At 41.9% G+C, this 27059-nt stretch overlaps 1 protein-coding gene across 2 annotated transcripts in view; it reads left to right on the forward strand.

Annotated features, from left to right (window-relative positions):
• Positions 1 to 3464: 3464 nt before the first annotated feature.
• The window catches only part of DARS1 (aspartyl-tRNA synthetase 1), a 49227-nt gene continuing 25632 nt past the window's right edge, over positions 3465 to 27059 (forward strand). The window contains exons 1-4 of one of the 2 annotated variants that reach the window (XM_035130596.3): positions 3465 to 3735; positions 7071 to 7128; positions 11195 to 11287; positions 18172 to 18274. In XM_035130596.3, coding sequence (XP_034986487.3) covers positions 3664 to 3735; positions 7071 to 7128; positions 11195 to 11287; positions 18172 to 18274 — 326 coding nt within the window. In that variant the 5' untranslated portion in view covers positions 3465 to 3663. The remainder of the gene's footprint in view (positions 3736 to 7070; positions 7129 to 11194; positions 11288 to 18171; positions 18275 to 27059) is intronic. The other variant, XM_035130605.3, reaches the window with a different exon arrangement.

Below are 27059 nucleotides of genomic sequence, written 5' to 3' on the forward strand. Positions count from 1 at the left end.
TTGGACTCATCACTGTTAAGTTCACGGCAGGTAGCACCCCTATTAATTCGGTTTTTAAACAAAATATGGCTCAAAGGGCAACTGTTTCCACTTAACAGAAGGCAGAGCAGATGAACTCTGCTGCCTCCATCCATTTCCATTCCAGATTGAGCAAGCTTGAGTAAAGATCCTTGCCAGTCCCATTATTAGAAAGACTGGAGAGGATGCTTGCCTTACATCATTGATTAGCTATTAAAAATGGGAAATAATGGGTGATATCCTACTAAGTTGCACTCAGAGTAAGCCCATTAAAATGAACGGACTTAAATGACTTAACCTTGCTGATTTCACTTCACCCAATCAAAATAATAGTATATACCAATTCCTGAAAGTCGAAGTTAATATTTTGTGGTTTGTTTTTCAGGGTGTTGGCTGTAGAATCGTATTGCAATTAACACCAAAATGCATGTTTATTTGCATAGTGGGGGGAAGAGAGAAGTCAAAAACTCAACAGGAGATATCGTGGAGGTGTGGCATTGGCACTGTGAAGGTCTATGGAAAGAAAAATGTGTTGTGTCCCAAGGAGTTACGTTGTTCTAGAAACAAAGGTTGCTCCATTCAAATACAGGACATCTGGGAATCATAAACATGTGGGGGCTTTTTGGTCAAATGAGTAAGGAACAATTAAAACAGTGGCTCCTGGGAAAAACCTGAAGCAATATTTATAGCGGGGGGGACGGGGGACGGACGTATTCTGCAGATGTGAGTTTTCAGGACTAAAAAAGGGGTTTCGGTGCACAGCACACATGTGCAGAATCTCACAAAACTAAACAGAGTTCTGGTTTTCTTATTTCCTTTCCAATGAGTGCAAAGGTGGGATATTATCCTACAGTGAATTGCAATAGGGAAAGCGAGTGCTTGTGCTGGTGGAAGGCAGTCTTACCGTAGCTCTGTAGGACTCCATGCATGGGCACTTTGTCTGCCATTGTTTGACTAGATCGAGCCTCAGATGTTCAGTTTTAATTTAATTTACCCTTCACTGAGGTTCTATGCAATTACCAAGGATTGGAAAAAAGAGTACCCACAGCAAGAGAGACAGGACTCAGCAGATAATGGCAAATTATTTAACTACCAAATCTTGTGCTGCTGCTTTTGCTAGAATCAAGATTGTGTGTCAGCCACAAAAGGCAATAATATCCTCTTATCCCAGGCAAGTGGAGCGAAGTCATTCATTCAAAGCTATATTAAATAGTTGGATAGTTATTCAAAGCAGTAACATTAGAGAAAAGTGGCCTCTTCAAAAGCTCCTAGGATGAGGTGGCTATCATCCCTTATTGCCACCAGCAGCTCATTTGGTAGCACAGACACTCTATGTAAGGTTTCCTCCACAGAACTGGTGTCTGCTTCTGTATGCATGAGTCTGAGCTATACCAGATCCAATGGCCCATTGCTGCCCTGCAGGCCCACGACTAAGTCTGTTGATTTAGTAGGCCTACTCTAAATACAACGAATGTTGGATCTAACCCTTGGGTTTTATGAAATGGGTAGGGAACCTCCAGCCCAGGAGTGGATGGGGCAGGCTGTGCCCCTGCCTCACTTGTATTCATTGGCACCTCTCCATGCATACAAATATACAAGGATAGGCACACTGTAGAGTTGTCATTGTCTGTTTATCCAGCTGGAGGTGAAGCCTGTCCTTGTGATGTTGCCCCCCTTGCCTTCACTTAGTCCAAATTAAGGTGCAGCCCAAACATTAAAAAAGGACTGACAGATTACCAAAGTACACTAGGGGCTGAACCCTTACCTCAGGCTGACTCAGTAATCTACATATCATCCCGCTATATGTCATCCTGGTAAGGAGGGTTTTACCACAATGGCAGGTGCCTAAGTGTTGCTGAAATTAATGGGCATTCATATCCATCTTTTAGTTTCACTTTTAAAGATATATATACACATACGTCTGTCTTGTTGTTGCATGTTTAATTTCTTCCCGTCATGCAGCTCTTTCAGATTCACAGCCCAATCCTACCCCTAACCCAATTCAGAAGTAAGGCCTGTTGAATTCAGTGGGTCTTACTCCAAGGTAAGTGGGGTTATGATGGTATCAAATATTTCTCTTAGGGCAGACCTGTTAAAATAAATGGACCTCAGTGGGTCTACTCTGATTATGACTATCAGTGCAGGTTACTCTGTATATGTCTATTTACTGCAAATATATGCATGCCAACTCAGAAGAAAGTCATGTTGAATTCTAGGCTATAATCCTATATTTACTTTTACTTGGGAATAAGACTAATTGAAAAAATGGCATTCTTCTGGGTGGGTACGTTTATCTTATTTCACAAAATTTATAGTTTGATTGAAAAACAACAACAAATAAATAAACAAAGCAGCTTAGTTAAGAATAATGTATACGGCATTGTAAGTCGTTTGTGGCAGCATACCGTATGTTTTTGTGGAGAAATAAAAGAGGTAAAGGACCCCTGGACAGTTAAGTCCAGTCAAAGGCAACTATGAGGTTGCAGTGCTCATCTCGCTTTAGGCCGAGGGAGCCGGCGTTTCCGGGTCACGTGGCCAGCATGACTTAACCACTTCTGGCGCAACGGGAACACACGTGACGGAAGCCAGAGTGCACGGAAACGCCGTTTACCTTCCTGCCACAATGGTACCTATTTATCTACTTGCACTGCCATACTTTTGAACTGCTAGGTTGGCAGGAGCTGGAACAGAGCAACGGGAGCTCGCCCCATAGCAGGGATTTGAACCGCTGACCTTCTGATTGGCAGCCCAGGAGGCTCAGTGGTTTAGACCACAGTGCCACCCGCATGCCATTGTTGGACGAGGCCAACAGCCCACCTAGCCCAGCATCCTGTTTTCAAAGCAGCCAACTGCATAGCTCATGCATAGCATGAGACTCTTAAATCCCAGCAACGTGGGTTTGAGCCACACGTTGGGCAGAAAGATTCCTGCAACATTGCAGGGAACTGGACTGAATGACCCTCGTGACCCCTCCCATCTCTTCCAATTTATAGGAGTCTGACAAGAAGCCAAGCACAAGCGCTCCTTCGATTCCTGACGGCGGAGGTGGGCACACAGCCCCTGTGGCTGAAAAGAAATCAATAGCCGGCTTATCTTGCATTGATCTGCACAGCCCTTCTTCTAAAAGCAACCCAAGTTTGCTGCCTTCACTGCCTCCCATGGGAGAGAGAGCAATGCAACCCCCCTCCACCACCCCTTTTCTCTAGGCGCTCTTTCTCTTATTGTTCCTGAATTTCCCGCGCCTGCCTTTTCCCCTGCAACAGACGACTACTTCTAAGACAAGGGAGAAACGGGAGCATACGTTGAGCGGAGGAACTCGGGAAAGCTCGCGAGAACGAGGCCGCTTCCCGCGATGCGTCCCCCTGAGCAAGGAGGGAGGGATTGAGTGAGCAAAGAGCGGCCGGGAGCGCTCTCGCGTGACGTAGCCTCCGTGTCCTCCTGTACGTGCTTTTACGTGGCCGGAAGCAGCGTGAGCGGACACGCGGAGGGCCTCTGGGGAGAGCGAGTATCGGAAAGGAAAAAAGCAACGGGGTCGGAGGTAGAAAGAGAGAGAGAAAGGGCTTTGTAAGGTGGTACGGAAGCCCGTAGGGGACAAAGAAAAGAAATAAAGCTGCTCTGGCCAACTTTATTGCCGGAGGTGGCAAAATGCCCGGCGTTGCCGCCCGTAAGAACCAGGAACGGAACCGAGACAGCGCCATGGAGCAGCCGCCGGCTGATGTGGGTCTCTGAAGGGGGCGGAGGCAGGGTGGGGTGGGGTGTTGTGGGGGTCTCCTACTGCTTTATTGGGAAGGGATGGGCACTGAGGGGGGGTTCAAGGGGGCGGACTGCAAACTTCAAAGGCCCACTGCCTGGTCAGAAGCATAGCTGTCAGGTTTTCCCTTTTTTAAAGGGAAATTCCCTTATGCTGAATAGGCTTCCTCGCGAGAAAAGGGAAAACTTGACAGCTATGGTCAGAAGCCCCCCCCCCCAATCCTATTTCCTCACGCGAAACTCCACTGGGAAGGGCTTGGAAGGTGCCATGTTATACCTATGCACGCAACTCCTCCCCCACCCCACCTGTCCCATGAAGACGCCTTTTGCTATGAGGTCACACAGGTCTTCATAGGTCCCGTTAAGCGTTTTCCCCAAACTTCCCCTCACTCATTGTGCTGTGCAAGATGAGAACAGCAACTTGGAGTTTCCTCACCCACATGCACGCAGTGAGAGCATACTTACTCAAAACAGCAGTAATCCAGGCATTTTTGAAACACCGCAGAAAGACCTGTTTGCTAGAAGCAAATAGCGCAATGAGTTTGTGTGTGAGCTCTGTGTCGCCAAACCTTAAATGAAACTGCTTTCAGTGGGGTGTGCATGTGCACGGTTATTATTGTCTGTCCTCAGGTTAAGGGGTGTCTTTACGGAAAAGTGAATGGAGGGGGTGTGCAATTGTTGGCACGTTCCTCAGTGTTAGGGGTGGATAGATTTCAGCTGATGAGCCGGGAGGTAATCCTGCCATGAACAGGGTTGGGCAGCAGATGCAGGATTCAATCCTGCCCACCACCAGTGATGTCAGTTGATGGGCGGGTGGTGTGGTCTGGGGAAAATGGCCTCATAGGCCAAGGTGCAGCCTCTGGGAGGCCAGAGCTTTTCCACCCATGCCCTGCAGTGTCAAAACCTCTATTCTGCTCACTGAACGGGCATATGGGCCTGTTACAGGAGGCTTGCATCATAGAACAGGGTGGATACGCATGATTAGCTCCTTGTACTCTTTATCAAGGCTAATCTATTCTGTTCTGAACACCTATATTTATTATGACTAGATATCATTTTTATTAAGAGGACCTTTGAACATGATCTTGTTCAGAGTCCTCCTTAACAGGACATATAATTTGTGTTATGTGCAAACTATTTTCAGTGTCTTCTGCTTTCATAAATATCTATCATTTATATTTCTTATCAATGTAATTATTAATTCTTGGAGCAGGCAACTGTCTCCACAGTTTATTTAACAGCACAGTCCTAACTGTGTTTTCTGAGAAGTGTCCTGTTGAATTCAGTGGGTAAGTGTAGGATTAGTCTTGCTGTCTAAACTGCTTAGTTCAAGCTCATCTGCTCAAAAGTTATTCTCAACCATGATGAGCAGCCCCTGAGAATCAGCTGCTGCATTACCTCTGCTCATGCAAATAGACTTGGAGTATCACAGCCATAAAGGGCAGCCGTACATTGCAGCTTGGATCAGCTCTTTGGTTTGTGGAAGGGTTGGCAATCCAGTGGTTGCTGACACTCATGAAAGAGGGAGGAGATTTTTTGTTGATTCCCTTAGCAATTTGATGTTCCACCTCCCATGCTGTTCCAGAGGGTCCTCTAGTGATCTGGAGCAGGTTTGGGGGCTGTACAGGACAAAAATCAACCCCTTTTCTTCTGTTAGTAGGAAATTCCTTGCACATGATCTCTGGAGCAATTGTAGTTTGAGGGGAAAAAAATTCATTCTTGAGTATTCTTAGCTGATAGAGTGATTGGGTAGCATTTGTAATTACATTTTATGTTCATGTCAACGTTAGGAAAATTGGAATTGCCTAATTCAACAACCAGTTCTATATATTTCCCAAGATGAGGCCATCCTAATATTTCTCTAGTGGAACTACAGTATCTTAGGTCCGCCCCCCCCCTTGTTATTCTGTCATGTCTATTATTGCCCACTGTGGCTGGCAGTAGAAACAACAAAGAGATTAACAAATGTTTTTAATTCATTCCTGTTGTACAAATTTATAAACAGGTTCACAATCTGAGGCCAACGAAGTGATGTACAACAGGACAAAAATGAGATTAAATATAAATTATAATAACACTTAAACCATTCCTACAGATGCACAGTTAATGTTTCATAATCAATTAGGTCACACCTTAGGGAAAACCATCTTAAACAGAAATATTGTCAGTAGGTGCCTGAACATCATGATGCTGGGTGCCTAACTAATTTCAGCTGCAAATTGATTCCAGAGGGCTGGAACTGCAACACTAAAAGTCCAGTTTCTAGTACATCCTGAGCACACCTCTAGGGCATGCAGTACTCTCAGCAGCAGCCCATCTGAGAAGCGCAGTTGCTGGGCAGGGGCATATGGGTGTTGGTTGTTTTTTTAATCCTTTAGGTAACCTTTCTTGGCATAACCTTTTATGGACTGGAGTCTTGTTTCCTGAGATACCAAGGATAGTATTTAGGATCATTTATTTATTACACAGACCAAGCCTCAAATAGTATATTGAAACATAATGAGGTTGCAGCTTTAATATTTAGTTACTGGAGTGTTTTCTTAGTCTCACATTATTAATCTGAAACTACATTAGAGTAAATGGGATGAAAAGTTTGGAAATATAGCCTAAATTCTGGGAACACTGCATTCCTTGTATTCCAATTTGTGCACCTGTTAGGCAGAAGCCTGAGTAAATAATGAACTCTGTTCCATGACTTGAAGTGTGGGTCTGGCAGATCAACTGGGATATTGAATGCCATAGTCCAATTCCTCCACGAAAAGCAATCTATTCCCATAGGTTTATAGCTGCTGGTTGCAGCTGAGTTATTTGAGCTTATATCTGTTATGGCGATGATGCATGGGAAGCATGGTGATTTCACAGTTGTCAAGGCTCAACTCATTCTGTGATAAAAGCGTATTTTGAGAAAGTTGATCCCTAGGCTGATGTCACTCACATGATGTTTTTCTGTGTGTGTGTGTGTGTTGAATGATCAGTACTAAAGGCAGTGTGACGTAGCATATAGTGCTGAATTTAGCTTGTGGTGTACATTTTGAAATAACTTGATAAAAGATGGATGCAAACATGATGAGATGTACATATTCTAGAAGCAAATTGAAAATTGACTCTTATTTGGAGATTCCAGTCTGTGTTTAGCACTTGACTTCTTATATAAAAAATCGCCATCCATTAATGCTCAAATGAAGTGTATCATTTCAGATTTGTGCACACAATATGCGGGGTTTGTTTTTGTTTTTGTCTTATTTGGACTCTGGCTTGGTGTAAAAGCTTTTAGCATAATACACTCTTCTTCCCCTTTTTAGGATTATGCCAAGGAAAGGTATGGAGTATTGCCGCTGATCCAGTCTCAGGAGAAACCAGGTCAGTTTCAAAATTCTGGAAAGCATACAAAAACCTATTGGGTTGTAAATGCCACAATCTGCAAGATAGTGCTGATAGTTGTGTCAGGTCCAATATAGAGATAACCATTTCTAGTGGCAGTGGAGCCAGTCTGTCGGGGGGGGGGGGGGAGGTAAGAGGTTGTTTCACTTCGTGCTTGCAGTTAACAAAATACTGTGGAACTTTAGCTAAATTTAACACGTGACCAAAAAAAAACCCCAATTATGTGCTAAAAATCTGAGAGAACAATTGGCACATATCAACAAAAATTATAGAGGCCCCTTTCTCTTTGTGAGCTAAGGTATCCTGTTTGCAGAATGCCTGTGCAAGGACATATGCTTGCGCAGATGAGGCTCCCTCCCTCCCTCCTTGCACCCCCCAAAATCTGCTTTGAGGGGATCAGGAGAAGCCCTGGGACAGCACACGGGGGGAGGAGAGGTGGGATTGCTGGGTCTAGCAAGCCAGAATGCTTGCCATGACGGAACAATTGCCTTAGCACAATATTAGATTCCTTCTTGAATCTTTGCTTACAGATGTAAATTTCAATGAATATAATTGGACTCACTTCTAGGCATTGATAGGATTGCAGCAATGGTTTTTTGTAATCATACATCAAGTATGGGGAAGCCATCCAAAAGTTGTTTAACTCCCCTTGGCCATAGTGGCCAATGGTCATGGATGATGGGATTTAGAGTCCATCAACTTCTGGAGGGCTACACCTCCACTTGTTGGCATCTTGCCTATCTCGAGAGACAGTGCTGTGTGCCTCTGGCACCAAACTGACACCCTGAGACACAAGGCTGCGCAGTGTATATGGAGGTCCTGTGCTGCCCATACGACAAGACTTCCCTCTCAGCCTTGCAGATATGGTCAAAAGGAAAGCAGAGCAATACGTTGGGCACCATTTTAACTGCAGGAGTTGCCGGATGGAGGTGTACAAGGCCCCATCCAACCATCTTAGGGACTCCATTCAGGATTTGTGTAGGGTTTACTCCCTAGCCTTTTCTTCTCCTGAATAATCCCACAAGGTATCAGAGGTTATGGTTCAAAGTTTTCCTTCTCCTAGATGGGCTCCCTTCCCAGCTGGATGAGCCCAATCTGCCCTTCAGTTCCTTCTACAGCTCATGCAGAAACCACCTTCTTGACCATTGGATCCACTATTGGTCTCATCTGCTCAATCCACTGGAGCCTGTCTTTACATGCAGGGGAAGTCCCTAACTCACTGAGGGTTTGAGAGCCATCAAATACCCTCACCTGGTTTAGCTGGGCAGTGGAAGCCGTTTCCTGGGGTTTGAGCGCTGTCGCATGCTGATGGCTTCTAGGAACCACAGGTGAGAGATGAGTGCAGGGTGGAGGCCAAAGGTGGGACAAACTATCCCAGAAAGAGAATGACGTGTCCCCCGCCAGGGGTGCTACCCTAACACTCCACACCCCTTCTCTTACGTAATTATAAAAGGAGCATTAGATATGTACAAAACTCAGCTAATAATGGGCTATTTTCACTTGGTGGGTGTGGCCCAGCAGCTCACTTGGGCTAATAAGACAGTTTATGTGTATGTCTACAAATACATCAAGCCACTCCTGCGCATTTGCCTGTTTCCCAGGTAGGCATGCTTATTGCTTCAGTTCAGCCTTGCAGATAAGTCCATAATGGATATTACAAGACATGAATTTGTATTTGGACATAGTACCAGCCTTTGAGAAGTCATGTTATGTGTGCGAGCTGGGAGTAATCCAAGCATGTATGTGTTGGGATGTATATTGTGCTGCATTTGCAAAATGCAGCTTTGAAGAAACAAATTGAGAGGTTTGGTTCTCGTTTTTGAGAGAGAGAGGAACATGAGGGGGAAAATTGGGCAGTGGTTCACTGCATCATGTAAAGAAGGAGTTGGAAGGAATAGAAAGTTGGATAGTGCTTTAGAAAGGTTGATTAAGTTGCCATTGTGGATTGAAGAAAAGGAAAGCATTCAGATTCAATGTTTAAAGAAACAAGTTATTAGAGCTTTCTTCTTCTTTAAAAAAAACACCATTGTGGAAAAGCAACAGATTACTTCACCTACTTGTGCATAAATAGTTTTCTGCAGTATGTTTCTCTTTAGCAGTTGCTTTCTGATTTTTTATAGAAGCGGTGCAATAGTTGAAAATAATTATTTGGACCTTGTCAGAACATGTAGTCAAATCTGTTTGCCATCTGGTTTTAATGAAAGTTGGGCCATTATGTCTACAGTAATTTTTAAAAAAGTTAATCTAATGCACATTTTGGGTGATGCCTTGAACATTAGGGACTTATGAAAGGGGTGATACCTCATTTTGTCCTTTTTATTCATGTCTGGAAAATGTTGCAGCTTTGTAATAATTTTTAATCGTTCATGTAATTCTGTCTGACTAAGGCTTAGCAGATCTGTTTCAGTTACTGTTAGCAATGGTGAAACTTGAAATTGGATTCGAACTTGTTACTCAGTTTCATCGTTTTTCTATTTTTCCGCCTCAAGTGTAATGGTGTGTCCCTTTTACCACAGATCCCTGTTTTAGAGTAATTTGTTTTCGACAGCTTGATCCAATGCATGTTTGCTAGAAAGTAAGTCACAATGTGTTCAGTGAGGCTGACACTATCTGTTAAGTGTGTTTAGGATTTTCTGTCCAAACTACTTAGAGAAGACAACATCTCCTTTTCATGGAAGAGCTGTGGTTACCTCTAACCATTCCCAAACTTATTCATATAAACAGAATTACCTATGAGATTCATGGTATTTTTCACACAGAACTTCCTTAGAGTCATCTTATTCTTTTTAAAGCTTAAATGAATCTGCAGAACCTAAAAGAATTAATTCCGAAGAGAATCCGACCTCAGCGTATAATATAGTAGTTGTATAGCTGTGAAGATATTCAGAAAGTGAAAAATTAACAAAACAGACACAGCCTGGAATAGGAAGACACTAAAGTCAGAAGTTGGAGGGGGGGGGGAGAGAGAGAGAGAGAGAGAGAGAGAGAGAGAGAGAGAGAGAGAAAGAAAGAAAGAAAGAAAGAAAGAAAGAAAGAAAGAAAGAAAGAAAGAAAGAAAGAAAAGCTTGGTGTGGAAAGAGTAGACATCTATGGTACTACTTGAGGTAGTTGTGTTTCCAGACAGAAAGGACCAACTCCAGTACCTGAAGCAGTGGTTTTCAATTAATACAGATATTAATAGTTTACAGGTTTGATTGCCTTATTAAAAATACAATATTATTTATTATTTATAAAATGTGCATACCACTTAGCATGAAGAATAATCTCTAAGCAGCTATCATAGAATGTAATTTTAAAAGTCAATATAAATTCATATAAAATGCAGGAATCAAATAAAATCTTAAAAGCTAAGTAAAAACGGAATAATTCTAAAACTGAGCAGCGTAGACCTTGGCATGGGGGATGAGTTGGGTTTTCATTGTGAACGGAGCAGCGTTCACAAATGGCATCCCTAGGGCAGAGAGTGGGATGGCCTGTAGCCATCTGGGTTTCCCCACCACTCCAATGGATATCCCCTCCTCTCATTTTCTGACCACGACATGCAATCTTTGTATGCACAGTACTTCATATTCTCTCTATCCCCCACCACCGACATCTTAACTTGTGTACCTTATATTAAACACTACAGTACTCAACTCACCATTCATTCATGCTGCTCCACCTATTCCATTCCCTCCTCTACAACACTGGTCAGATTATTCAAAGGGGTAGAACTATGTGTATGTGTGTATATGTGTGTGAAACAATAAACCCCCATACCCAGGGAGAGGTACCATGCATAATGTATTACTGTCATCCAAATGGGAGGTTAAGAGAACATGCGGCCAGACTTTATATCCAGTACCAAGTCAGAGATGGTGAACTGACTGAAGCTGGGAAGAGGCATCCCTTGCCACCAAGGCCTCATTTCTGCCACGAATGTGTTGTAAATAGCTTTCTGTGCAAATGTACATAAAATCTACAGAGTAGCTTTGTTGCATCAAAATGGCTATTGTTTCCCCTTCCCATGAATATAATAGCTAACCAAGTAATGTATTGCCTGCAGATCGTGTGTTGGTTCGAATAAAGGACTTGACAGCAGAGAAAGCTGATGACGTCATCTGGGTTCGTGGGAGGATTCATACCAGCAGAGCAAAAGGTGAGCTTAGCTTTTCCAAGGTTGCCCTAGATAAGCCTTTCTCAATTTGGTGCCATCCAGATGTTGCTGGACCACAACTCCATCAACCCTGATCATTGGCCACGGTGGCTGGGATTGATGGGAGTTGTAGCCCAAAATTATATTGAGGGCACCAGGTTGGGGAAGGCTGTCTTAAACGGTGTATACACAATTAGTTTATTTAGATGGTTTATGTACTGCCCACAGCTTACGACAAGTCAAACTATCTGTGGATCTTATGTGCTTTATCAAAGGTCCGTAAAAATAACACAGTTCTTTAAAAACATTTTATTATGGGTCAGGAAGGGTCAAGTTTTCTCCCATTGTCCTGACGCTTTCCTGCACTACTTTGAATGGCAGCTTAGGGATTTTTCAAGGAAATATTCCAGCCTGCTGTGTCAGGGAGCTGGTTGAAGTGATTTCTTCTTAGCAAATCCACGAAGGGAAAGTTTAGTTGACTAGATATCTCCCTGGCAAGAAAATGGGGTGGAAAGTGCCCAGCAACAAGCTGAAAGCCTTCACCTAGTTGCCTCAGTTTGCAGCTTGAAATGATAGCTAGGCTGTTCACTCACGAGTACCTTGCTAGGAGATAGGCCCAGACTGCTTGCTTGGAAATAGTTGTGTGTGTTTAAAGGTGCTCTAGATCAGAGGTCGGCAAGGTTTACCTCACCTGGGCCAGTTCATTCCAACGGAGATCCCTCTGTGGGCTGGATTGTGCATGCGCGCTCACGATTTCTGGCGTCTGAGCAGGCACAGGCGTGTTTTTGAGCACCACGGAAGCAAGTCCCCGCGCCACACTGCGCCAGTTTAGCGCAGCACGCGGGGACTTGCTGAGCAGGCGGCTTGGTTCAGAGGCAGCTTGTGGGGCAGTTAAACGACCCCCAGGGGCCACTTGTGGCCCCTGGGCCTTAGGTTGCCAACCCCTGCTCTAGATTCTTGCTTTCTTTGTCTTTCCCTCCTGGATTTTTATGAAATGTTACACTCTTGAGAACGGTTTGCCACAAATGCAGTAACCAAAACTTTTTATTTCTGTTTTCCATATTGCAAAATAAATGTGCCTGTCTTACTGCGTTAGTTCTTTTTCTATAGTTAAACATGGTAGAAAAAGACCTACAGGTAAATAAGGTGCTTTCAAGACGGCTATATAATTAAATACTTACGTTTAAATGCGTCTAAACTTATAAAGTACTATTTTGAAGTAAAATTTAAAACCATTGCCGAAGTATCAGTCATCAGGCATACTAGAATTTCTCTTTTCAAGTTGGATAATCGGAATAAAGCTAGTTTGTGTTACTTCCTAAGTTTTAAAGGAAATGGGAAACCCTGGAACGAATTGGCCTTTCATGTAGCCCCAAACAAAATATGTAAGAAAATTGTTCTTACAGTGGCCTCAAAGAAATCCTTATCTAAGCCTGAGCTCCATGACATGGCTTGTTCAGACAGAACCACCTGCCTGTCATTTTTCTTCACTGTGGGAGCACTAGTTCTCTTGGAGATCACTTTCCATTGCACAAGTTTAAATATGCTTTGACCTCTTCAGGTGACATACAAGTCTGACAGATGTTCCATTTGTTTGAACTTCACTTACCTCATGGTTGAGACACCGTACATTTAAAGAAAAAAGGCTTTCTGGAACAAAATATGACAATAGCTTGATGAACTGGACTTGAACTCTGCTCCCCAAAATCTTTGACATGCTTGATAGAAATGCTTCTTGCATTGGGCATAAATAAGGAGAAAAGAAATGTTAGTTTCTATAAATCTGGTTAGTTACCTATTTCACTATACAGTGGTACCTCGGTTTATGAACACAATTGGTTCCGGAAGTCTGTTCATAAACTGAAGCGTTCATAAACTGAAGTGAACTTTCCCATTGAAAGTAATGGAAAGTGGATTAATCCGTTCCAGACGGTCTGCGGAGTAACCGTTCATAAACTGAAGCGAACTTTTCCATTGAAAGTAATGGAAAGTGGATTAATCCGTTCCAGACGGGTCCGTGAAGTACTTAAACTGAAGCGTTCATAAACTGAAACATGGGTGTAATTGGTTCCGGAAGTCTGTTCATAAACTGAAGCGTTCATAAACTGAAGCGAACTTTCCCATTGAAAGTAATGGAAAGTGAATTAATCCGTTCCAGATGGGTCCGCGGCGTTCATAAACCGAAAATTCATAAACCGAGGTGTTCATAAACCGAGGTTCCACTGTAGTTTCATTCTTGTTCTGGGGGCATAAATGTTAACAGTAAAGGTTAAACATGTATTTTAACTGTCCCAGGGATTTGTGTGTGTGTGTGTGTGTGTGTGTGTGTGTGTGTGTGTGTGTGTGTGTGATTTTCAAGGGGGGGAATAATATACAGTCGTACCTTGGTTTTCAAACAGCTTGGTTCTTGAACGTTTTGGCTCCCGAATGTCGCAAACCCGGAAGTGACTGTTCCGGTTTGCGAACTATTTTTGGAAGCCAAACATCCAATGGGGCTTCCATGGGAGCTTCCTGCAGCCATTCAGAAGCTGCACTTTAGTTTCCGAACGTTTTGGAAGCCGAGCAGACTTCCAGAACGGATTCCGTTTGACTTCCAAGGTACGACTGTGCTAGCAAATGTTGATAGTGGCCTGAATGAGTGTGTCAGCATTTGCTTGCATATATGTGTTTGAAAAGTGGAAAAATCTGTAATCTTACACAGCCATGAAGCTCATCTGGGATGGTTGGCACGCACACATGAGTGCCAGCATTCACTCAATGTTAGATACTGTAGTTGAAAGAGCTGCACTGACTAGTTTATGGTTTTAGTATACAAAACCCTAAGCAGCTCAGGACCAAGTTATCCAAGGGAGCATATAGACCAGCCTATCTCCTGTACAGACCAGCCTAGTTGCTGTGATCTGCAGAGGAGGTCTGTTTACAGTACTGTGGCCTGTAGAAGTGCACCTTACACGGGTGCAGGGGAGATCTTTCTTCAACAGGACACCTGCTTTGTGGAATGACCGGCTGCCCATAGAGATCAGGTGGGCTTCAACTCTATGATGTTTTTGCTGACAAATGAAAACATACCTGTTCATCTGGGTATTTCCCTGACCATTCATTCCTGTTCCTGAACATTCCTGGCCACTGTGATTGATACTTTTAACTTTATTTTATTGCTCTGTTTTAGTGCTGCATCTTGCTGTTTCACTTGTTTGCGAAGCACCTTGATAATTCTCAAAATGAAGGATGGTATAGAAATAAATGAATAAATATATTTCTTAAAATGGTGGCCTTATTTTACTTCAGAACCCCCCCCCCCTTCTACTTCAAAATGAGATTCCTGCATTGCAGGCAGTTGGACTATATGATCCTCATGGTCCCTCCCAACTATGATTCTATAATTCTCAGTAGAATTAAGAACAAGCGAACAACTTGGACAGTATCCCATGTTCATACACCGGGCTAAACCAGGAGTGGGTAGCCTTCCCCATAATCCCACACCAGTAGTGGGTGGAGCCAGAGCAGATGATGGGTGGAGCTAAAGACAGATTTTTGGATTAACTAATCCAGAGTCAAGTCCACCCTGCTTCCATTTTCACTGTGATTACCTTACATTAGAATTCCTACTCTTGTGTGGGTCAACTTGGAAGTAAAGCCTACTGAGTTTGATTCAGTTACTCTCAAATATACAGAGCATTTTATCTTTAGAGCAACAGACCAATAAACCCCCTGTTGTGGAAAGCAAGTGAAAGTAACCCCTTTCTGACTTTAGTGTGCCACACACACATACATATATGACAGAAGTGTAACAATTTGATCTTGGAAAGTTCCGTATGGACAGCAAAGAAGAATGGGGAGGGAGTTTATTTTTTTTATAAAATGAACTGCTTCCAATTATATTAAAACTGCATGAAGGGAGGGGGAACACAGTGAGTAGTCAGGAAAAAATAAGTAGGAAACAAACACAAATGAAGGAACTCTATTGGGATGGAAGGATGGGGCAGCACAAGGCAGCTTCATGAGGCTATAGGGATTGCCTAAAATGAGAGGGGATGCAGATTTCCCTCCTGTGCGCTGATGTGAAAAGTTTAGTTTCATATGAATGAGACCAGGCAAGCTTCAGGTTTGTGATCTCCCCCACATTTGCGTCATGACTGCAAGGAGGGAGTTTTCAAAAGCTTTCGCTTCTACTTTTGCCTAACCACAGCCTGCCACGTTATCCAAACCGTGGTTAATTTTGTTTCAGACAAATTAACTCTTGCGCAGTTGTGGAAATGCACAACACCACATGGTGCGTTCAAATTCTCCAAAAAAGCCAGAGATCTTTCTGAGAATTCTCCCAAAGTTTGGAAAGACTCAACCTGGGGGCACTACTGCCCCAGCCCCTTTGAATTTGTGTCCCTCTTGCACCCCTCCCTCGCCAGATTTGCAAATTGTGACAGGAGGGATTCAAAATGTACAACACCAAGACTGCCTAAATTTCCAGCTCATTTCTGGGCCTGCTTGAAACCACCATTGTCCAGAGGAGCACTGGTAACTGCATTGCTAAAATAATAATAATAATAAAAACCATCCAGAGAAATGAATCGGGAGTGAATAAAGCGCTACACTTCACAGCATCACATGCTCTAAGCACAGGCTGGAGTCATTGGTATGGCTCAGAAGGAACAGTTCCCCCCTTAACTGTCCAAATGAGTTTTTTTTATTCCTACTGGTCAGTGAATGACTTTTAAAAATATATATAAAAATACATTTCCCCAGAATTCACATCTGTAGCGAGAAATTAGAATGCTGGAAACAGTTTAACCAGCCTTCAGCTTTAGGCTGGGCTACTGGTCTTCCTTATATCCATTCCCTTGCAGATTTATATGTTTGTAAAAGGGTGAGGAATGGGCAGGTGAGAAGACTGGTGCTGAGGGCTTGTCTTGGGATGTGTAGAAAATTTCTGAATGGGCAAGTTGGTTTCCTTATGCCCCTTTCTGAAAATCTTTTTATCCCTCGTACCGCGTCATGATAAGAGAATCACTCAAGAGTCTGAAAATGTATTAATGTATACAGCTGAGAACCTTTCTGCAAGCTTGAGCATAACAATATATCATAATGTGCAATAATAATATTTGTTGGGGGGCCATGGACTAGTTGCTATCTCTCAGGTTAACTGTGAGAAAATATGGAGATAAACTCATTTGTACTTCTCCGAGGTGCTTGGTATAAGGATGGGATTAGAAAGTGACACGTCTGATTAGCAGTTGTACTGCGTAAGGCGATGATGACGAATTTTCCTGTCTGCCTTATGCTGGCCGCAATATTTGGCCCAAACCGCTAACTGGTAGGAATCCAAACTGTCAAACTAAAAGTGAGATGTGTGATTCAGGTTCCGTTGGTGGCAAGCATTGGAGGAACTGATATGAGTCTCAGTAGAAGCTCACTCGCCAATTCATTGCAACATTAATGTTAGGAGTCAGAAAGCTGTTTCAAAAGGTGTTGAGTTGCATATGGAAAATTCATCTTGTCTGTTTCGCAGAATCGCAAAAGAGTGAGAGTGCGTTTTAAACAATAGTCATTTTAATCAGATATGGCCAAGATCTCTGACACAGATACTTGGCAGAACACCGCATAAATATTTCTGAGTTAAATAAACAGAGGTATTAACCAGGTTTCATAATAGGTTTCCTTCCATTCCCCCCCCTCTCTACTGAAAAGAGAAATGGTGAACAATCCAGTGAGACAGAAAAAGAACACATTCTCAGTCAGTGGAGGAGTGGAGCATACAGGCAAGGACTAACTTCTGAAAGAGGTGTCAAAAGCACTTCTTTGAAAAACCAATTAGTGAATCCTGGAAGGGGAGGTAACCTCCTTATAATTTCCAGGCTTGACTAGCAAGCAAGCCTAAGGCCCTCTATTCTGTATCTTACACAGGGGCAAGAGTGCATCCTCCTTCTCCTAGTAGGCTCTAGTATCCGAGGGTAAGGCACCACATTCAGAGGGCAAGGGACTGATCCCATTCTTTCTGGAATCACTCAGATTGCATCTGCAGCAGTGACATACAGAAGGGACCAGAGATGTAGCTCCCAACTACCCCTGTGTCACAGTGCCTTCAGGCCCCAATGCTTTCTCTTTCTCTCCCATCCCCCCCCACTAGTCACTGACAGGCAGAATCAATCAGAGAAAAAGGCTGAATAAGACCTTCCAGGGGAAGAAAACAGGAGAAAGTTGGTGAGGCATCTTGAGAAGGATGAAAGCAAGTTTTGCAATACGGATGCTGGAGGCATCCTGAGAAGGATGAAAGCAAGTTTTGCAATAAGTCCTCTCAATCTTTTGATCCATCTGTTGCAGAGAATTGGGGGAAACCCCAGAGCAGATTTGGGAGTGGGGTGGGAGGAAGTGAGGAAGCAGAATCCTGTTGCTGTGAGCAAAACCATTCCGCCAGTGCAGTTACCCTTTAATTTTCTTTAGACATGTTACAGCGCGATTCTCTGCTTGTCTACTCAAAAGGAAATCCCATTGAATTAAGTGGAGTTTACATCTTGGGTACATGTGTATAGGATTGCAGCCATAGAGGTGCCCACAAAATTTTATTTATATTTGCACCCACTTCACAAAGACAACTGTTATAAAATAAGGATAAGTTGTTTGATCATTTCAAGTGTCCTAAATGCATAGGCTGCAATCCAAAGAGCTTATTTAGCTTTTTTAAAAAAATGAAATTATTTTGAACCATGAAAAGGTTATTGTGAGTAAAATATCTGTGCCAAAGGATGCACATGTCTGCCTGTAGGCTTTGTGAGCGTTTAAAAGTCTGGCTTAATTTTAAAGTAGTAGAACATATTTTTGTATTCATTCAGAAAGATCCCAAGTAACTTGCCCTGAATACACCTGCATTGTTCCTTCCTCTTTCTTTTCAGGAAAACAGTGTTTCTTAGTCCTACGTCAGCAGCAGTTTAATGTCCAGGCTCTGGTGGCTGTGGGAGACCATGCAAGTAAGCAGATGGTAAAGTTTGCTGCCAAGTAAGTAAGCAATTATATCCTGTTGTCACAGTAAACAATGGTGGGAACCCAGGCTCCCAGTGGTTGGGACCATTTTCGCACATTAACATCAATGCCACGTTTGTTTTTAAAATGTAGTTATTTAAATTGTCAGTTCACTATAGTGTTGAATGCATTACACTTACAAAGACAAAATGGAACACAGCCTTGAAATTCATTCTGAACTCTGTCTCCGCAGACAGCTCCTATTTACTCTCAAGCCGGCTAACAAAAAGGTTGGCAGGCTGAACTCGGACACATTATTTAGTCGGATGTTTGTGTGTGCATGTGAACACAGGCTCAATCTTTTTATTTTATTTTATTTAAGCATGAGATCTTTACTGTGTAATGTATTCTGTCTCATTTAAATGCAAAGTGCAAATTGAAGGTATTTAGAAGTTCAGCAGTGCAATTTCCTCTCTCCAAAAGACAGAAAGGGTTAGGAACCTAATTTGCACTCTTGTAATCTTCATTACTGAAACTAAAACATGTTCTGTGTAGCATCCCCCCTTCCTCAAGCCCCCCTCCCCCGATAGTAATTGGCTCTGTTTCTATTTTAGCAAGAAGCATTATGGTCAAGGCAAGGGTGTGCCTTCTCTCCACAGGCGCCTTTAAGATTGGGGTCTGAGTTGACGGGTGCCTGGGTTACCAAAGCAATTTGGGAATGAGGACAGAAAGCAAGGTACCCTGGAAACAAGCTAGGCAACAGAACTAGACTGTGGCACCAGAGCAGGCTTCCACTTCTGATCTTAGAACTCACGATATGTATGGGCCTTGCATTGTGTGTAAAGTTACACTACTGAGAGTTGGTGGGCTGTCCTTTGCACCTTTTAGCTTTGAGGCCACCGATTGGTTTGATCCCTTACATGCCTATGTGGCAAAGTGGCCTTTACAAGAACAGAACATGTTTCTGTGTCCAGCTTTTGACTTTTAACATTCAGGCTTTAAATTACGGGTCTACCTCAGTATGGAGAACTCAAGATACTTCTGTTCTGTTTCTCGACGTAGCTTTCGTGGCTCAGGGGTGGGCCCTAAATGCATGCCAGAAGGTGTAGATGGTTCTGATGGGGTGGAGAGGAAAGTGATGCATTGTTCTCCTTAGAAAAGTTTTTTAAAGGTCCAAACAGTTCTGGAAATTAAGTTCAAGACCATAGGGAGCAGCACACTCAGTATCACATTAGCTTACTAGTATTTAGAGCATGTGTAACATGTTCTGTTAATTCTTTTAGTGTCTTTGAGATTCAATTTTTTTCTAGTTCCTGGAGAACATAATTAGAGACATGTGGGTTTTCTCTTTATTTGGTCTTCCTAAATGGTGCCCTCGCTTTGGCTCTAACTGTGTCATGAGTCCTTGATTGACCTTCCTAATGGTTTCAGCTCTGCTCTGCACCAGGCATTTCCTATTGTATCCTCTGTTCATGCCTTCATACTGAAGGTTTTTTCCCCTAACAAAGCCATGCATTTTGCCTCTAATTGTCAATTTGTCATCTCCGTGTCCCTTAGACATGCTCCCTAGGCAACTGGTTCCACTACCCAGTTTTTTTGGGGGGGTTTGGCCTTAATTTGGAGTGCTCCCCACTTAACACTATACACTTTGAATTAGCCAGTGTAAAGAATCAAATCAAATCAAAATCCTACAGACTTGTAGTGATTACCAAAAAAAAGTTGATGCCAATCTTGATTGCTCACTCTAACCTCTTACCACCTTTTGTTAAAAAAGAAGCTTGAATCAAAAGGAGTCTGTCCGAAGAGGAAGGCATGCTAATGAACCCAAATCCACTTCACATCACATCTGGCTGCTTCACCCTTTTATTTCTGTACAACTTTCTATAAAATAGAGGAGAAAATAATAATGTATACAACTCTGCATTTGGAGTGGATTTAAGCATTTATTCCTGTTTGGCTGCTGCCGATATTTATTTTGTGTACTAGTATATGAATGAATGACCTTGCCTTCATTTCACATGTTCTGGCTCTCCTACCCATTTCATGGGATCTTTACGAACATAGTTTTGAACATCTGGCTGTATATGAGAGGCATCTGCAGTTTTCGAGCATCTTAGGTACATACTGCTTCTGCTGCTTCTTGTACATAGCCAAACAAGTACAGTTCTCCTTTTCTCAGTGTTAGCACAGAGCTGAGAACTTTCGTAATGGTGGGAACTATTGATATGAAATGTTTACCTGAAAATACTCCAGCTTCCATGCCAGAAGCTCTAGCTCTGAGCGATGCGTTTCTCTACTTAGTCATTAGAAGAAACGTGTTCTTGCTCAAGCTGAAAACATTTAACGTGCTACTGTTGACTTTGAAGTGCCAGCAGAGTGACACTGTTTAACTCAGTAATGGCCAAACCTGGCCCTCCAACTGTTTTGGGACTACAATTCGCATCATCCCTGACCACTTGTCCTGTTAGCTAGGGATGATGGGAGTTGTAGTTCTAAAACAGCTGGAGGGCCAAGTTTGGCCATCACTGGAATGTGATGTGTAAGGAACAGTGCGGAACTTATCCATGCTTAAACCCAAAACACTGAGATCTAGTGAGCATGTGGCAAAACTTGTTACATTCGTTTTTCTACCAAACTTGTGCAAGAAGGGAATAATCTCCCCTCTCCTCCCACCACAGCTGTTCTGTGCATAACATCCCATATAGTTTAGCAAACTGAAAAATGAGTCTGGAGTTGGTGCCTCCCCAAACCTTTCCCCCTTTTTCATTCCTGCTTCAGTGAGTTGGTCCTGGTTAGTGTAAACTACAGTTCATTTTAACCCTGAAAAGATTTTTAACTAGTTTTGAACGCGTTACATGATCCTGGTTAATAAACAGACATTAAAACAACAGTGCTTTATTATGGACATAGCAGGGAATTGTAGTTTAAACCAACAGAGATTGATGTGCCGAAGCAGATGCACATGGTTGTGAATGCTACGTATGAAAGTGCCCACTAGATCTATCGAGTTGTTTTAGAGGAAAGCTTCCTGCAGAGCTCCATTTTCTTGCCAGTCAATCTGAGCCCTTGTGTATCAGTGACCATGGAGCAGTCCTGTCTAAAGCCACTCCCGCCCGCCCCGCAACCTTCACTGAATTTACCGGCACAGTTAAAACGTTGAAGGTTTAGTGCTACCTTTCTTAAGAGGTGACATCAATCGATTGCTCTCTTTGTTAGCCTTGCTACTGCTGAGTTACAGTAAATAGGATATTGAGATAATACTGGGGAAGGGAAGCAAAGGATTCCCAATTGTAGAATCAATATATAAGGTAGCAGGAACTGATCCCAAGTAGCAAAAGTGTGTTGACATCTTCATTTAGCATGGATTAGTTTCCTAGAGTTTTTACTGTTAACCAGCCTGTTGGGTTGGATAGTAAATAACAGTCAGCATAGCCTAATAGAACTGTCCTTCCAACAACTGCAAAACAAACCTTTGTTGTATATTTTCAAATTGTAGGCAAGTTAGCATGTAGTGAAATGGGTCACCAGTACTACAGTTTCCTTATACAGTACATATATTAGTAAATTTTTGCATTGTTCATTGCAAATGAAACTACAGTATGAACTCAAACAATAGTGGAACCTGAGTTATGTAAAAGTGTGTTCAGCTTCAGCAAATAGAGCTCAAATCCATGAATACCAGTGTGTTTTTTATGAGACTTGACTTAAGCAATGGGTACTTTTGAATAAAAGGATTGAGAGAGAAAAAAATCAAGAAAACTATTGTAAAAGTCTTTGGCCGTAAGCAATTCAAGTGTTACCTGGCATAAACTAGCCATTGATTTAAATTACTGACCCATGAAACTTGTTTGATAGGCCTGCATGAGCTCACTTAGAAGTGGTAAGTACTACCCATTTCTGTTCTTGTCATGATTGGAGAGTTCCTCCCTGGAGCATCAATAATAGATCTTAGTGTCTCATTTTGAAAAGAATATAGGCTCATCAGTTTGCAATTATGTCATATTTCAGAGCCCTAAATAAGTTAATGTCAGATTTTGGACAGAATGTAGCCCAGAACCAAATCATTAAATAAAAATGGACAGATGAGGACAAACTAAAATTAATATGGTGGTGCACTTTAGGTCAAAAATGGTTAACCTACATATGACTAAAGCCCAATTATGGGATGCCACATCTTGCATGTGCCCTTGGAGTTGACCGCATTTGAGAGAGCAAAAGGAGGCAATATAGTCAGAATAGATCTTTTTGTTGAATCAGGCTCGGGTTCAGGGATGCTGTTATTGTTTAATTCAAAACAACTGAAAAAAGCACTTAGATGTCAGCTAAAGAAAAATAACCTGCTATGGAAAGCTTTCTATCAAGAAACCTGATTTAAAGTGATTCATTACTAAGCGGTGTGGTTGATCTTGCAGTACAAAGTTGTTGAAAGAGGTTTGCTCAAATGCAATCAGACTACGCAATCAATGTGGTTAAAAAGTCTTGACTAATACTTGGATAGCTGAGCTTGAACATTGCCATGTGCAGAAACTGAGTGTTGTTGGCTTTGATGACATAAAACTGTTTAACAGTGGAAATGTAGGTTATCCAGTTTTAAGTTCCTGAAAGGGATGCAATGCAAGCACACTTGTGTATTTATTCAGCCTCATGACCTAAATAATTTGACTGCTTGGAATAATGTGCCTTCATGGTCTAGTTTGAAATCAAGTGATAGGTTACTCCTCATAACATTTTTATTTTTTTAAAAAAAATGTGATTTGGACACATCCCCATTGAAGCAGGCTTCTTTGGGCAGATTTGGGGCTTGTTTTAAATAAAGTAACCAAAGCAAGAACCATTGAACTTTGGACCCTGATAAGCCTCTAAATTATTTCAGTCCAGTCTAGGGGTCTGCACAACCATTTGATTTGGTTCAGAACCCAATTTGGAATGTTGGAGAAGAGCCCATTTCAAATTATGCCAAATTACGTTCTGAGTTTTTTTTATATAAAAAAATTAAGATCATAATCGTGATCTTGCTTTTCTGACTGCCCTGATTCTTGGGCAGGATTGGGTTGACTTTAGTTTTATGTTGTCTGTTTTTATGTTTACTAGTTTTCCCACAGCCCTCCAATGTGTCTTAAATTTACAAAGCACAAGTGCATTCTTAGGATCTCTTTAGAGTAGGCATAATAGTTCTTTGTTAAGTGATCCTAAGTATATACTGTTGCTTAGAATATAGAAGGAGTGCCATGCTATATAAGGTTGAGGTTTACATGCTCCACCATTCTTTGAAGGAGTTTAGGCAGCCCATTGGAAACTGACAAGTGATATTCCCAAAGATGAATTTAAATGAAAATCAGATAGGGGGATTCGAGGAAGCCCAGTTAATTATGTTTAGAAAGTTGGAAGATAAAAGTAAGATGAATTGCTTTCTTTTTATTTTTCTGTCTGTGTTTTATCTTTTTTGTGTATTTTTGTATATCTTTTTCATTCTTATAAAATGAATAAATATTACCGTATTTGAAAAAAAGAAAAGGAAACTGACAAGTGGCCTGCGGTTCACTTTCTGCTTACCTCTATTCTTTGCTATCCCTGTATGGAGGCACAGACTCTGACTTATTAATTTTGACCCTAGGTGGGAGTTGGCTGACACTGGATTTTTTATACTTGTTTTTTGTAATCCTGGCTATCCTGTTTTGACTTTTCACTAAGTGCTACAAAGTATGCATGGGAGAATACACAAATTCAGCCAAGGCCCTCGTGTACCATAGGTTTGAAGCAAATGATAAGATGTAGGTAATCATTTTGTCACTATTACTATACCTGTTCTGGCATGTTCATGTCCGTGACCATGAGCTGCTGAAAGTGCCCTGTTCAAATCTTCCCACAGTCCTAAGTTCCCCAGGAAGATTTAGAGCAAACCACACAGTCTCCTAAGCCTTTAACGAAGGTTTAATTTCCCAGAATTAGGGAAGATCCAAAGTTCAAACAAGCATGGAATCTCCCAGTTTGAAAGCTGGCTTCTACTTGTGATAAAGGAAGGAAGCTTTCGCTTGATAATTTCCCATTGGGAATCATGGGTGGGTAAATAGCAGCAGAGCAGACCCTCAAGTCTCCCCAGATTCTGAGTACAGATGACCATGAGATTATGAGAGACCACATATTAGCTTTGAGATACTTTTCATTGATTTATATGGCTCTGCTTTTAAAAACCAGTCAAGTTTAATACCTTTTGTTCATCTATATAGCACTTACAAACTATTAACTCCTGTACAATAAGACCCTGGCCTCTGTTGATACTCTGATCTGTGTTCTCAGGCTTCTTTTTAAGAGTTGTAGTCTGCCTATTAGTGCTCTTTTATGTTCTCTCATTCTTGCTAGATCATTATTGGGGTTGGACAAGCCAAAAGCAGGCCACGCTGTACAGTTCAACCTTTCGCTCCCTTTTTCTCATGACCTCTGTCTATCTTGACAATGGTTGGGCCTATACAATCCTTAACTCCCATGAAACCTTTCAGCCACCACTATTTTCAGCCATAGGTTTGTTGGTATGAAACATTGAAGACAACAGCTAGTGTAGATGGGTATGAGGAGTAGGGAAAGGGCACTTTACCAGGATTGGATTTTTCTCTTGAGGCTCCTGGTAAGTATTTAAGTACCTTCTTAAGGGTTCCATTGCTTCAGTTTGGCAACTACTGGGCTTGGGAAAACTACTGCACCTTATAAGCTGTTTAAGAGAAACCTTGACCTTTACAAAAAAATCAACTTTTTTGATATTAGTATGCGAACACCTACCATCACGAATGGGAAACAGAGAATCAGTGAGTCGCTTGTAGGGACTGCTTGAATGAGTAAAGGAGAGGAGGGTGAAATCAAAACCAGACTATTATTTCAAATCCTTTCGATGTCCTTATTAAGAGCAGGCATTGATGGCTTTGACAGAAACTTTCTGTTTCGATGAGGATTGGCAGATCAAGAAATGACAATGATTTTTAACAGTCTTCATGGGAAGTTTTAATTTGCATAGTGTGATTTAATGGTTGACCAGAGAACTCAGATTTAAACATCTCATTCTGGTTTCCTGATGTTGCTGACATACCACTGGGTCGAGTGTTTGCCTTTTAAAGTAGGTGGGATTAAAGAATTTGGAACCTCATCAAGGCTTATTTACTTGAATATTGCGTGGTGTCTGTTTCCTCTTAATCTGTTATTTGAGTCTTTGCAGTCTTGGGTTTTCTTCTACACCCTCCCTGGCTCCTGGACAAACAGCTAGCTATTATAGCCAGATGTGTGTTAATGTCAGGTCCATCTGACACCATGGCTGTGTCTCTTCCTGATCTTATTAAAGCCACCCCATTGCAAACTTGAAGAACAGCTACGTGGTATGGAGCTGTCTGTGAAAACTGTTTGGAAGCTTTGCCTGGTACAGGATACTATCACCTCCCCTGTAAAGAAATAGTGAGGTGGGAGCATATTCGATAGATGTGGTTAGCATGCAATCTACATTGCCTCTCTCCAATTTCCACTGATCGCCCCTGGCCCTCAGGAGAAGCATTTCAGGGAGCACCGGATGTTGCAGTTCAGAATCTACCTACATAAATGTTGAGACAAGCCAGTAGGTTGGTCTGAGCATCACAGTTAAGCTTCAGATAAACCATAGTCTGGCATAACAGGAATGAGCGTGCCATACTCCAGGCTCGTGCACTCCCCTCTACTCTGGTGCAGGCATGAGGATTTGTTTGAAAACCTTTGCTTCTTTTCTAGATCAACTGATCTAGAAAAACAAGCTGGCTTGTTTTTGTGAGCTTAGTTAATATTAACCGCAGTATATATTTTTGGATGACACATTAATGTGTTTTTACTCAAAATTCAAAGCAGAAACTTCCAATCTCATGCCAGAGGAGAAGGGAAATGTGTGTGAAGCAGTGGCCAGGGGGTGGGGGAGAAAAGGGTAGGATATTTCTTGTAACACTAAACCAAACACAGCCCAAATAGGCGCCTGGTTCAGAAGCACAAACATCTACCAGTGCAATGTGTATTGGGTTTTGAGTTTGATCATGGAAGGGTCAAATCCTTACTCGGCCAGGATGTTCACAAAGAACTTGAGTAAATCTGTCCACTGGATTTCTTCAGCCAATAGTGGTTAGAGTAAAAGAAATATAAATACACCCCTTTTCATTGGAAAAGTACTGTCAGAATGAAATGCATCTAAAAATATGAGATGCTAGGCTAAAAGATACTAATGCACTGGTAATTTTATCATTCAATCCCCTTTTTAAAATGAAGCTTCTAACCTTTTTGACTGAAGACAAACCTTCTGTCTCCACCCTACAGATAATTGTGAGATTTTTTTTGTTACTAAGAAGAAAAGCAGCCTTAGCATTTTTCTACTATTGCTTTTCCATGCTTGAGTTTACCAACAAAATCAAAATATTCCATCTTTAAGTTTATCTTTTGTCCTGTCTTTATCTGCACCTTCATTTAAAGTGCATGCTTTAAAAATGCACCTGACTATCTGGGAGAACTGTAGCCTTGCTCATTTGCACTTAGAGTATTATTTCTGCTTAATGCTTCCCAGACAGATGATGTAATGATTGAATCTGAAATGTTGACAAAAAAAAATCTCTTTAGAGCTATCCTCCGTTTCAGCCATCAACCCTGTTGTTAATTTATCACAGCTGAGAAATAATTTCACTTTTGCCCCTTCCTTCCTGATGATGTGTTCTAAATCACTTTTTAAATCTCTTTACAGTGGTTCAACATTTCATTTAAAAATAATAAGAATAATAAGAATTCCACATTGTGGCCATCAAAGATGCAAATGAGTACTCCCACCAACTGT

Source organism: Zootoca vivipara, chromosome 1 (genome assembly GCF_965207765.1).
Source record: "Zootoca vivipara chromosome 1, rZooViv2.hap1.1, whole genome shotgun sequence".
NCBI classification, from domain to species: Eukaryota; Metazoa; Chordata; class Lepidosauria; order Squamata; family Lacertidae; genus Zootoca; species Zootoca vivipara.